Raw genomic sequence first — 13677 nt, 5'->3', positions numbered from 1 at the left:
TGCCGACTGCCTTATCCCAGGCTATGTGTTCGCGGTTCCCAAGCCTCTCTAGGGAGCTGAATCTCAAGTATACAAGTATACAACCTCTGCCTGGATCTGACAAACTGTCTTCAATACAAATTGAACTTGATGCAAGTCAAATCACAGCACTGGGTGATTTGAGCATTTCCCAGCCATGGCATTAACTGATCTCATGGGGAAACAGGTAAGGAGAGGAGAAGGCAGTGCTTCCTCCAATTTCCCTGGCCTTCCCTCCAGCCTCCTCCTGAGGACCAGCATATCTTCTCATATAACTAAAGTTCTGTTACCCGCCACCCAAAAGTATATATAGCCCTCATAGGACAGCAGCACCCAGACCATAAACGGATAGTCTCCAGGTGTCCAATTGCTTTTTTCAAGTGTTTAAAATATGAGACCTACTTTAAAAAGTCGTATATTGTCTTTAATTGGCATGCCCGTTTACTCTGTCAACCAGAGAAGGCCCTCCACTAATTTGGAGGTTCATGAAGCTTATTTTGAAGCATGCTAGCAGCTAATTTCTTCACCCCACAGTCAGTCTTTCTCAGTTTCATTATCTGGTTTTAGATTCAGGTCAAGCATTTGGAGCGAAGAGCAATACCTACATGAAAGTGCATCAGCTCAGGAGGCATATGACCACTGTTTGTCCTTCTCTTACTGAAGCTGCTCGATCATTGATCTTCTGGCTCACATCTGAAAAGTGCCAAGATCTGGCTGTTGCCTTTGTTCTTCTGAAATTGAAAACAGCATGGGAGTGGCACTTTGGTGCTGTGTGATCACCCGCTCCCCAGCGTCATTTCAGCTGGTGATTTAGCACTAATAGCTTCTGCCTGACCCAGTTATTACACTGGGTGCTGCAAAATAGTGACTTTCTGTCATTCCTTCCTGAAAGTCCACACTCTCCTTTGAAGAAATTTTCTTCTCTCCTTCTGCCTTTGGGGATTCTTTTCGTTATTAAATGTATTGTGATGCATTTCCCTCGGTATTATTTTCTACCTCAAACTGTCCCAGCAACTCAGTCCTTTTGACATGTCCAAATGGGTTTTGGATCATTTTCTTATTTTTGCAGCAGCTTGTTTCAGGCTCACCAGGCACTTTTTCTGCCCTAAACTTGGATTCTAAATAGTCAGCTCTAACACAAAATGTGGTCTAGGGGAGGAACCAAGTCATTTTCCACCAAAGAACTATGAATTCAGTCTCTGTAAGGTGAAGAGTGATGGAGACTAGGGTCGGACCTGTGAGTTCAGACTATATGGATTCAATTTGCAGAAGAGAGGCTAGATTTGTTCCTGGAGGGAGCACAAAATTTTCCATGAAAGTGGCAATTTCATGATGGAGTCAAGAAATAGGTACCTGCATAGAATAGCTGGCAAGTAGGTAAGAAATAGCCAGGTGACAGGGAGTCCTAACTGCTATGCCAAGATTTGTGGGTAGGTCTGGGGATGTGCTTTGCTTTCTTTTATCTGATAGTTACCCCATTGCCAGTTAGGATCATTCATTGTTATTGCTTCCCATAGGAATGGCATGGCTAGATGTGAGGTAAGAGGATAAGAAGGAGAAGCAGTGCTTTAAAGGAATACAAGTAGATTATCTGCCACAGCTCCGGCAGTACTCTACTTCTTCGTTAGCCTCATCAGATGCAGGGTGTGTTTTCATGAAGCTTTTAAGTTTGGTTAATTTAAAGTTATACTTTTCAGTAGTCTTCCTACAGTTTCTTCTAGGTATTCCTTGGCCTAGAGGGCAGTGAACTCAGCCCTTGAGAATGAGCATGTTGAGAATTCAAGTATCTGTTGACCTAGGGTTTAATCATCTGAAATAACTTACCCCGAGTGTCGTGTACCTTTTATAACCTGCCATGGAAGGCTAAGCATGTATGTGGAATGATAATCAGATTCTATGTAATCAAGCCAAGAGACACTATTTCCAGGTATGGCAGATGACTGTGCCCATCCTGTTTTGTCATTTTTACTAAAACATGAGACCCTTAGGTGCAGAGACACTCATCTTTGATCCCTGGTAGCTTCTGTGTTCAAACTCTAATAAATGCCATTATCTCTCCATATCCATGCTGCCTGGCCCCAGAACTCCAATGAGTACCATGTGGTGAAGATTCTCGAGCCATCTTTGATAAGATGGCGCAGTATTTGCACATAATCTATACATACCCTTCATCTACTTTAAGTAAGCTAGACTCTTCATAGCAAGGTATAGATTGCTTGTAGTATCTTTTATAATGTAAGTACAATGTAAGTAGTTTCTCTACTGTACTGTTCAAGAAATAAGTCTAAGAAAAACAGTTTGTATATGTCCAGGACAAACACAGATTTCAACCACTGATATAGAGCTTACATATTTAGAGGACCAACTGTATCTAGAAAACAAACAAAGGCATACATATATATGACCAAGGTGGCACCCAGAATGATTTTAAGTATTTCACAGAAGCTAGCTTCGAAAATGTGAGTTTAATTCATTCTACTCAGCCAGCTATATGCTAATCATTTGCATGATGGCATTTGCTAACTGCTTCAATCAGTATGTGTCTCTTTCTTCTGATTTTAAGAGGCAATCCTATCATGCTCTTTCAGTAGAATAGCCAGAGAAAACAAAATGAAGAGAAAATTTCTTGAGTACTTATTTTATGTTAGAAATTGGATCCTGTATTCTGTGTACCATGCCTGTGAAGTAGGGATTATTATTCACATTCTCCAGTTAAGAAAACTGAGACCAGCTTTGCAGATGCCGCTGTTCCCTCTCACCGCTTGCTGCAGCCATGGTCAACCCCACCGTGTTCTTCAACATCGTGTCCGATGGCGAGCCCTTGGGCCGCGTCTCCTTCAAGCTATTTGCAGACAAAGTTCCAAAGACAGCAGAAAACTTTCGTGCTCTGAGCACTGGAGAGAAAGGATTTGGATATAAGGGTTCTTCCTTTCACAGGATTATTCCAGGATTCATGTGCCAGGGTGGTGACTTCACACGCCATAATTGCACTGGTGGCAGATCCATCTACGGAGAAAAATTTGAGGATGAGAACTTCATCCTGAAGCATACAGGTCCTGGCATCTTGTCCATGGCAAATGCTGGACCAAACACAAACGGTTCCCAGTTTTTTATCTGCACCACCAAGACTGAGTGGCTGGATGGCAAACATGTGGTCTTTGGGAAGGTGAAAGAAGGCATGAACATTGTGGAAGCCATGGAGCGTTTTGGGTCCAGGAATGGCAAGACCAGCAAGAAGATCACCATTTCCGACTGTGGACAACTCTAATTCTTTTGAGTTGCGGGCTTCTTACCCACCAGCCCATTCCTTCTGTAGCTCAGGAGAGCACCCCAGCCCCATCTGCTCGCAGTACCCTGTAATCTCTGCTCTCACTGAAGTTCTTTGGGTTCCATATTTTCCTCTTTCCCTTCAAGTCTAGCTGGATTGCAGAGTTAAGTTTATGATTATGAATAAAAACTAAGTAAGAAAAAAAAGAAAAGAAAACTGAGACCACAGTAACTTCGCTCACCTCTGTCCTCCTCGTGAAGGGGTTCCCAATGTTTTGACAGAAAGATTCTTTTTCTCTGCAAGCCCTCACCCCTAGAGTTCTCATCCTCACCCCTAGAGAACCTGGAACAGAAGGTGGAAATGTCTTAAAAGTGTTTCTTGTATTTCTGAGGTTTAGTTCTTGACAATATGAAACTCTGTCCATGGTGTAATTGTTGATGGGTCCAAATTTGTGCAGTCTTTGCAAATAATGTGTTCACAAGAGCAGTGTCCACGCCATGTGCAGAAGACACAGTCCAGCAGCAACAGCACTCTTCCTCCTCCTGATCTTGCTTTCTTCCCACCCTTTCTTCTGGGAAGTTCCCTGAGCCTTGGAGGGCCTGACACAGATGTCTCATTGCAGGCTGAGCATTCAACCATTCTCAGCACGCTGAGCAATTATGAGTCTCTGCAGTAACCACAACTCATTCCAAAAGGAAGCTTCTGTGACCAAAAAAGACAGCAACACTGATCTATATGCTCAGACTAAGTACTGAGAAGGCAACTTGACATGCACAGTATGTCCATTTAGCAGTACAACAGCAGCAGGTTCTACTCAGGCCAATGACCTTGTAAGTTTAAATGGATTGTTCTGTATTTCAGATTATTCATTTTAGTTTCTACTCTCAGTTATTTCCTGTAAGCTGGAAGCTTATCATACATACTTATTGCTGTTAATTAGCTGTTGATACAATAGCAAATATTATAGAATAAAACCTAAATTATAGTTGCCTTGCTCACTAAAGTGTTTTATGAAAAGACTTTGATCCTGTGTGTCCTAACACAGCCATTTCAGTTCTTTTCTCCTTTGAAAACTAATTAAGATGCATCCTATTGTAGAAAAAGAAGGGAACATGATGTGGTTTCCTACCTCTGAAAGCCTAGAAGTCTAAGCCCTCACAAAATAGGATTAATGAACAGCTGTCAACTACAGCAACAATTTTATACTGTTATCTTTTGAGCTCAGTTAAGACTGGGGTTTTCTTCTAATTGGTTTCCAGACTTACAACACATTGTGTCAATTTCAGATGACTGTGTGCACTTAGTTTCTCACTATAGAGATTCTTCTTTGAAATTAGCAGAGCTTCTAAAGCATCCTCTTTTGCCCTTATGATTTATCAAAAGTCCACACTGCCCCCTACAAAATTTGTAAAACTTTGCACTCCTAGTTCTGGGATGTGTCTAAGAAAGCCACTGGGCTGTGGGGTATAGGAAGTAGGATATCATCTAGAGTTCGGAAGTAGACTGTTGTAAACCCCACCATGACCCCCACCCAAACCCCACTATCTACATCATGTAACAGTGTCTGTCTGCAAATACTGATGCCTGTATCCCTTTCACTTAGAAACCTCATCTCCTAAAGCTCCAGATCAGAAGAAACAAGCTACTTGCAGTGTACTGCATGCTACAGTAGTGTTCATAGGAAAGCACTCTGCATGCCCAGACAGTTCTATTTTATGGCTTCTTGCTTGCATTAGTAATGACATTGACAACTACAAAAAGCAAATAACATATATTTTAATTTAAAAAAAAATCACCCAGTGCTGTGATTTCACTTGGCAGTACTGGGAATTTAAATTGCATTTTAAAGATGTCCTGAGGAAGACAGCAGGCCCCCTCTAGTGGAGACTGAGCCTTGTAACTGACTGTTTCCCTCAAGAATGAACTGACCCTAGAGGGGCTCCCAAGTGCCCAACATGAGGTTCCCAGTTAGTTCCTTGGGTAGCTGAGGATTGGGAACCTGAAATGACCCTATCCGAGAGCAATACTGACGAATATCTTGCATATCATCATAGAACCTTCATCTGGTGATGGATGGAGACAGAGACAGAGACCCACACTGGAGCACTGGACTGAGCTCCCAAGGTCCCAATGAGGAGCAGAAGGAGGGAGAACATGAGCAAAGAAGTCGGGACCACGAGGCATGCACCCACCCACTGAGACAGTGGAGCTGATCTACTAGGAGCTCACCAAGGCCAGCTGGACTGTGACCGAAAAAGCATGGGATAAAACCGGACTCTCTGAACATGGCGAACAATGAGGGCTGATGAGACGCCAAGGACAATGGCACGGGGTTTTGATCCTACTTAATGTGCTGGCTTTGTGGAAGCCTAGCCAGTTTGGATGTTCACCTTCCTAGATATGGACGGAGGGGGGAGGACCTAGGACTTACCACAGGGCAGGGAACCTGGACTGCTCTGTGGACTGGAGAGGGAGGGGGAGAGGAGTGGGGGGAGGGGTAGAAGGGTGGGAGGAGGGGGAGAAGGGTGGGAGGAGGGGGAGGGAAATGGGAGGCTGGGAGGAGGTGGAAACTTGTTTTTTGTTTATGTTTTTTTTCTTCTTTTCTTAATAAAAAAAATTATTAATAAAAAAAAAAAAAAAAAAAGAATGAACTGCATACTCAGAATCTGAAGGAAAGGGCACTTTCTGCTTCACTTTGGTTTAGTCACATTTTAGCCAAGAAAATCCTGGTAATCAAAGGATATTTGCAAGAGAGTCATTTGAAGTCACACTGATGAAATGAAATGTTCTGAATAAGCAAGGGAGAAGATGCTGACTTGTGCCAAGGTGCTAACCTCTTCGGAAATAAAATACATACTTACATGTGTGTACCTGCAAGATATATAAATATACTGTGGTAGTTTGAATGTAAGAGGCCCCCATAAGCTCAAAGAGAGTGGCATTATTAGGAGGTGTGGCTTTGTTGGAATAGTATGACCTTGTTGAAGGAAGTGTGTCACTGTGGAAGCAGGTTTTGACGTCTAAAACCATATCCAGTGTGTCAGTTCACTTCCTGTTGCCTGTACAAGATGTGGAAATCTCATCTCCTTCTCTGGCATCGTGTGTGCCTCCACACTGCCCTGTCTCAACATGATGATTATAGACTGAACCTCTCAACTGTAAGCCAACCCCAACTAAATGTTTCCGTTTATAAGAGTTGCCATGGTCATAATGTCTCTTGACAGCAATAGAAGCCCCAACTAAGACATAAATAAACTCCAACTACACAAGTCAAACTTACACCTCACTCAGATAGTTAAGCAGCTTGAAGGATATTTTTTGATCTCCTGCCTTCGTCTTGAGCTGAGTTTGTAACTTCTACGATATTACACATCTGAAAGTCAGCTTTGACCTTTGTGTTCCCATTAATTTTCCAGAACGTAAGCCATGCTCACCATGGCATTTCTTTATGAGTTAAAAATAATGACCCAAACTCCATGCTTTTTTAGGTATCTAGTTTTCTGTCCCCTATGACTTGTACTGTGCCTTCTAGAATTTAATGGTTTTATAAAATGATATTTCTGTGCCATCAAAAAATAAATAAAACTTACCCAGGCAAGCAAGAAAGTAAATGACACATTACAGATAAGTGTTTTGAGTTTAGAATTAGTAAAGAAAAGGGGAGTAATGAATCTATTGTCAATAATAATATATAGCCCAGGACACTTAATGATATAATGACAAGTTCTAAGAATGGGGTAGAGAACATTGTAGAAATTCTTGGGTTTAAAACCCTACACCATGTGTTTCCTCCATTCTGCTTTTGTATAACATCTATCAAAGTATATTCTCAGCTGTATCATTGTAGCTGTTGACAAAATTGGTCTACACTGAGACAATTTTTTTTCACTACTGTGACAAATTTTTCGCTGATCTTCTTCTCTTTTTTTCCCCCTTAGCAAATGATGTGCTTGCCTTTGGAACGCTGGTCAGTACTTCTAACACCTACGATGGATCTGGGGTCGTGACTGTGGAAACTGACCACCCTCTTCTCTGGACCATGGCCATAAAAATCTAACCTATAGGGTGGCACCCATCACGTGCCTCTGCCTTCCCTTATCTGACCAGTGGTTCATTGTTCACCGTGAACAATCACCTCAGTGTGCAGAGATACAAATGTCTCCATAGGAAGCTCTGGGCTGTCAAGATGTTGGGGTTAGGGTACAGCTGAGCAGAGGAGCACTTGCTGCACAAGGGCAAGGCCTTGGGGATCAACCCTCAGTACCACAAAATAGAGATGTTGGTGTTTAAACTTTCTATAAATGGTATCTCAATTTTAGATTGAGGGAAAATTATGTTCTACCAAAGTAAATAAGCTTTATTATACTCTATTGGAAAGCTAATGTAAATCATTAAATTATATAATTCAGTTCTGATCATTTTAATTTAATTAATCAGTCCATTTACCTTAAAAATATCTTTTTAATTTCGAAGCACCAAAAACTGTTGTCAGTGTTGCCTTGGAGTCTAGCACTTCCTTAAATGCCTGACAACAAGGGTTACCTACCTCTGAGTATCTCCTACCACTGGATTTCTCTGTGTAATGCATATTATCTTCCAGTGCTATGACAGGATGGCACCGGTTCACTTTGACATGATATTTTAAAGGGTAAGAATCACTGACTTAATAGTTAGATTTGAAAGCAAGCAGTTCCATGGGCTGTGGATAAATGAGAAGTGGTAATTCATGAGGCCCTCATACATTAACACCCCAAAACTTAAAAGTAAGCACCCTGACCTTTGGAAATGCAGAGGACTTTATGAAAATCATGACACACACCCATAAGGTTTGTGTGGAGGGATCTTTATCTAAAAAACTCAGTCACTTTTAACATACCTCACTAAAAGATGAAGTATTAATTCATGGACCATACATTTCCTGATATCACCAGAAAATTAGTGTGCTGTAAAGATAAATGAACACAGCCTGCTGAGGAATCAGCTCCTAAGGCCTGTTTCTTCATCCTAGTCCACCATGTGCCTGGTTCCTGACCCCCTTCTAGCTGTAAAGTAGCAGGGGCTGTAATCATTGAGTGTGGGGAAGAACCCCAGCTACGAACTCTAAATGCTAACACATTACAGTTATAGAGCAGATAATACTAAGCATAAGCTTGCTGGTGCATAAAAATGTCTTCATGTCTCTTTCATGATGTCTCCTACTCATCTTCCTACCCTCTCCTATACCATTGGTTAAACTACACCTTGCCCAACAACCTATGACTTAAGCATCACCTGCCCACCATGTTGTACTTATCCGTGACTGTGTCACTGTCTTCTTGGTGCTACAGTAGTTTGAGGCTTAAAACATAGAGAAAGAAAAGAGATCAGTTGAACCAACACCATGTTCTGCACAGAAATTCTTAGAATTATTGTTATTATTTATTCAAATATGTGATACTGAAATGTGGATGTCAATAAAAACAGTTATCAATGTGCATGTCTATAGTGGTTTTCTAAGAAAATTTTTTTTATTACTTGTATTTCATCATGACCAATCTCTCATAAACAGTGTTTCTACTCAAAGAGTTAATAAAGAGGTGTTAAATCTCACATCTGATTTCAAACAACAATCAGTCGTATTAAGTCCTCCCTCTAACTTTTCTCTTAACTCTCTAAACAACCTGAACCAGTGGTTTTTATTCCATTGTTTTGGATCCCTCTTGCTCTATTTATAAAAATAAGAATTGCTTGTCTTACCTAAAAACTTTGTAAGAATTAGAAAAGACAAAACAATAAAGATAACTTGCATCATGGTTATCTAGTTGCTGGAGAAAAAGAGCCAGTAGCAAACTATGTGTCTTCTGCAGTAGAGAAAATAAAGAGAAAGACCTCTGAGGAGCAGGAAGAAATGAGATGGGACAGTTGAAGATCACACCGGTGCCATGGTGACAAGCTCATGTCTAGGACCTTCCTCATCTTCTTAGTACAAATGCAGAGCTCAAAGGTTCCATGCATCCCTTCCATTCCCAACAGACAGATGCTGCTCTTCAGGAGAGAGGACAGCCAGGCTCCTTCACTGATTCAGCAGGAAAGCTTGTGCAAGACCTCCAGGTGCTGCCACAAACAATACTTGTCACAAATGAAATGAGAAGGGGAAAGGAGACAGAGCCAAATCCGGGCAGGCAGCATCTTCTTTGCCATCACTTTCTACTCAGAAGAGGTTCAGCTATGTCTCCATCTTCCAGTTTGTAGACTGCTCTAGGTTCATAACTAGAAGCCTATTCACTACAAGCAAAAGACATGTCCATCATTTTAAAAGTTTACTATTAAAGAATGTCTTATTTAACCTGCAAGCATCAGTGTGTGTGTGTGTGTGTGTGTGTGTGTGTGTGTGTGTGTGTGTGTAAACTTTAATGAAGCTTGGTGAACATGTAAACACTGGGGTCAGTGGGGATGGATACTTAACCCATGCTATCACCTGTAAATGATACCAGAAACACTGGATGACTACCTCAGGCATTCTCTCAAAGCAAAAGTTCCCATCCCCAGTTCCTGCTGACAACTGAAGAACTGCTTGCTGGTGTTATAACAACCCTTGCCTGATGCTTGAAACTACACAAGGGCAGTCCCCCTCTCTGTGTACTATCTGACTCATCTAAGCAAATGTTCGCCTTTTTTTATAGCAATAATATAAGCTTGCAAATCGTAAGGGCTCAGGTACAAAGGTTAAAGTCAACCCTGCAAGGAACTCCCTCTAAGCCCCTATTCGGGTTAGACCCTGACCTGCAGCCTGTAGCTATAATGGAAAATACAAGTTGAATCATGCTTCTTGAACCTTGGCTTAGATCAGTTTCTTCCTTCCTTCCTTCCTTCCTTCCTTCCTTCCTTCCTTCCTTCCTTCCGTTATCAGCTTGCAGCTTCTGTCATCTAATGACTGGTCCATGAAATAGCACTGGCTACCCATAGCACTAGCTTGGTCTGAGTCAACAGCAACAGTGACTGGCTTTGCAATGATGGAACTCTCACGTGACTATGAGATGTAGAGGTGAGTGAGGTGGAAGCAGGTGTGGGTCTGACGGCAGTATTCTGGGGAAAGGGCACGGCGGTTTTCCCTGGGATTGGAAACTAGGCCTTTTACTCACAGAGAAACAAGGAGGAGGTGCACATTGCTTGTGTTGCCTCATGCTCCTCTAAGTGTGGAGTGCACCTCTCACTGTCTACCCCCAGGTGGAGCCAGCCTGGCTGACTGTTCCTGCTTACAGTCTCACCTCCCTGCACGTTTACTGAACTGCTGAAATGAAGCAACCCATGGATGGGATGTGACTGGTGGCATGCACCCAGTCAGCGCAGGGAGAAATGATTCTTCACTCCTGTAAGGCTCTAGGATCATTGTGGTCTCAGTCGTGACTTTCAAACCGTTCACCGTGACCCACAAAGAATATATTTGCCTTATGACTCAGTCTGTAGAGAAACACACACACATTCACACACACTGAAACATACAATATGTTCTAATTTTACATTAAATTGAAAAGCTCTCCAGTATATCTGTAAATCATATCTCAGAAAAGAAAACTGCATAGAGTTACTTTAAAAGCATGTGTGAGCATGAATATAGGTGTCCTGTGCTGAGATTACACTAATTTCTTAAATTTATGATATTGATGTCACTTTTAAAATATATTTCTCTGTACAGATTAAAATTTAAGCCACAGGGCCAATTCCTTCCTAGGGGGTCCTTGTCTAAGGGCTGGACAAGAAGTGGCAGGTGTAGGGAGCACAAGTTTGCCCTTTCCTGCCCAGAGCAGATTTCACTCATCAGTCATGATTTTCTTTTCTGGTGAGCCCCAGCCAAAGTCTCAAACTTCATCTCAAAACAGTTATCCAAGCAGATGTGATTGCTGATGCTCCACTGACTCAGAGCTAATGTGTTATTTTCCCACTGTATACAAAACCGCTGTGCTGACAGCCCAGGAAAGAGGCCGTGGAAACATCACTCTTGCTCAGAGCTAATGAGTAAATAAACACATCCAAGGACTTGTTCCCGGTGTGCTAAAAGCAAGGACTCTGTACACAACAAAATAAAAGTAGATCTACCCTGAGATAACTTGGAGAACATAAGCAGACCCCATGCTCATTCATAGTTGAGAAGGAAGAGTCCTCAGAACAGGCTTGCAGCTTCTCAATGAGAGCCAAAATCTCTAAGAGACCACACTGACAGAGTCCATCCAGATATGAGAAAGGATTGCAGTAGTTAAAGAACTTGAAATTTATAACTTGTACCTTAGCAACTATTTATTTTAGAAATAACCTTTAAAATCTAAAGACCAAGAGAATATTTAATAGACAGGATTTGGAGGGAACAAAAAATAAAAAATTGTAAGTATAAAACTTCTGTGATAGAACAGTGTTCCATCTGAATTGCTAATTTCATGCTGAGTTATTTAACGTTATGAATCCTTCCTAAACTAAAAACCCCTGGAGGCATGCACATCTGTCCTTCTTGTCAACTGCCATCTCCTGTCTGCTGCATGAGTTCAGAGGAGACATGCAGTCTGCTGCTGAGTGAGGAAACAGCCGCTTTACACCACACTGCAGGAAGACATGCATTTCCCAGCCTCTAGCAACCCCTGCTCTGTTCCATATGTGGTCCTGAGCTGTCTACACATCAGATATGCTAACATTTCTCTTACCTGTGTCCCACTTCCACACTGGACAGACCCGGTAAAATTATTCTTCACGTTCCTGCCTGTAGAAGGAAGTTGTCTGAAACTGGTGAGGAAAGGACAATGAGACACAGGACATAAGGACAGAGCTTGGAACATATAGTTTCAATGAAAAAAACCAAGGCTATAAGGGGAACTATCTTGAGTTGGAACTCTTAAAGCTGAAGCACTTCCCAGTTGGAGATGGCTGTCTTGGCTGAGGTAGACCACTACTAGAACTCCTGCTGTTTCTAACAACTTAAGGACTTGCCCTTCAATTCTGACCTCTTAATTGTGTTTAAATCTACTTGTTACACCAGATTAAGCTGGTGGAATTAGTTTGAGTATTCTAAGATCTCCCGCTGAACTGCCCACACTAAACCTAATTATTTGTGATCTTGGTTCATTGTTGTCTATTGAATAAGCTATTGGTAAAGAAAAGTCCTGTTTTAATTTAAACTTAGCATGGTGATGCACACCTGTAATTCCAGCACTCAGGAGTTCAAGGTCATCGTCAGATATATAGTTAGGTCAAGGATAACTAGGCTATGGGTATCTGTTTTCAAAAACAAAAAAGAGCAACAATGACAAAAAGTCTATCTTATAAAAAATCACTTTTATTAATATACTTCACGAATGTTTGCAGAATGCATGCAGACTTCTGTGTTTGCAGCCACCCTTTCACCTGTCCTTTTTGTCAATTTCCCTCCTTATCCTACCACATTTTACTTGAAAAACCTGATAATTGTAGTCATCTTACGGAATTTAAAAACCAGTTATTTCCAACATAATGGGGCTTTCGGTACTATGACATTATTGCCAAATATAGGGAAAGTCCTAAAAGTATGGAATTTCTTAAAATAACTTAAAAGCTTCCATTTTTCATTCTGTAAGAAAGACTTAAGTGCCCAATGACATTCTCCACTACAACTACCCCATTAATTTAAGAAATCTCATGCATTCTGCCATTGGCTCCTTATTCATGGACAAAATTTCCTTGGCCCCAATGGCCCACGTACTGCTCTTTTATATTTTGCTCCTTAAAATTCAGGGAAGTCTATGTGAATAATGAGGCAAGAAGAAATGGTGCAGAAAGTTGCTGGCATCACTTTTAGTCGGGAAATTTATTATGCATATTTTAAAATTGACCTTTTAGTCTAAGTTTTTATTCAATTCCAATGCAAGAAATTAAGCAACAAGGTCATGGTGAATATTTGTATGCGAGTGGCAGGGAACAGTGTGATTCATGAACTAAAAGAAAATGTTAGGAAGCCAATAGATTCTCTCTTAGATTAACAGCAAGTAAAAATGCAGGAATTATTTTTTAACAAAGAAGCTACGCTTTTTACATCACACAAAAAACTTCCCTTTGGGAAAAAAAATGCCATAAATCTGAGTGTGTGTGTGTGTGTGTGTGTGTGTGTGTGTGAATCATTGCACTTCTTGTCTAGACCATGTGTGTCTAGTAGTGAGCATACATGTAAGTATATAAATGTTATTCACATGGATGCTGCCATTACACATTTTCATTTCAGGGGTCAATGGCTTTCCATAGGTCACCGTACGGCTCTGTCTTCTTGAGTTGATACCATAAGTGCTGAGCTCCACAGCCTTAAAATTATATATCTCATATTCAAGGGACACAGAAAAGTAAATTAGCTATAAAGAATTAAAAGTTAAAGAGGCCTCAAGCTACAGGAAATCCAA

General features: G+C 41.2%; 2 protein-coding genes across 3 annotated transcripts in view; both read left to right on the top strand.

The window, feature by feature from the left end:
- The window catches only part of Tpk1 (thiamin pyrophosphokinase 1), a 362458-nt gene that overhangs the window by 325192 nt on the left and 23589 nt on the right, over nucleotides 1-13677 (top strand). The window contains exon 9 of one of the 2 annotated variants that reach the window (XM_041634881.1): nucleotides 7225-9088. The exons of the other annotated variant lie outside the window; for it this stretch is intronic. Coding sequence (XP_041490815.1) covers nucleotides 7225-7343 — 119 coding nt within the window. The 3' untranslated portion in view covers nucleotides 7344-9088. Of the gene's footprint in view, nucleotides 1-7224; nucleotides 9089-13677 lie in introns of those variants that run through there. 2 annotated transcript variants of the gene reach the window in all.
- LOC121435499 (peptidyl-prolyl cis-trans isomerase A-like) lies at nucleotides 2777-3331 on the top strand. Its single transcript, XM_041634883.1, has one exon. It carries the CDS (start codon nucleotides 2792-2794, stop codon nucleotides 3284-3286), a length of 495 nt encoding a protein of 164 aa, XP_041490817.1. The 5' UTR covers nucleotides 2777-2791; the 3' UTR covers nucleotides 3287-3331.

Source organism: Microtus oregoni, unplaced genomic scaffold (assembly GCF_018167655.1).
Source record: "Microtus oregoni isolate MIOR12 unplaced genomic scaffold, Mior012 000046F_ref0000063, whole genome shotgun sequence".
NCBI classification, from domain to species: Eukaryota; Metazoa; Chordata; class Mammalia; order Rodentia; family Cricetidae; genus Microtus; species Microtus oregoni.
The sequence above is the reverse complement of the archived record's forward strand: the minus strand, read 5'-3'. Positions and strand labels throughout refer to the sequence as shown.

Excerpts from the sequence above, each read along its gene's own strand:
- LOC121435499 (XM_041634883.1), top strand. The coding sequence starts at position 2,792 with ATGGTCAACCCCACCGTGTTCTTCAACATCGTGTCCGATGGCGAGCCC.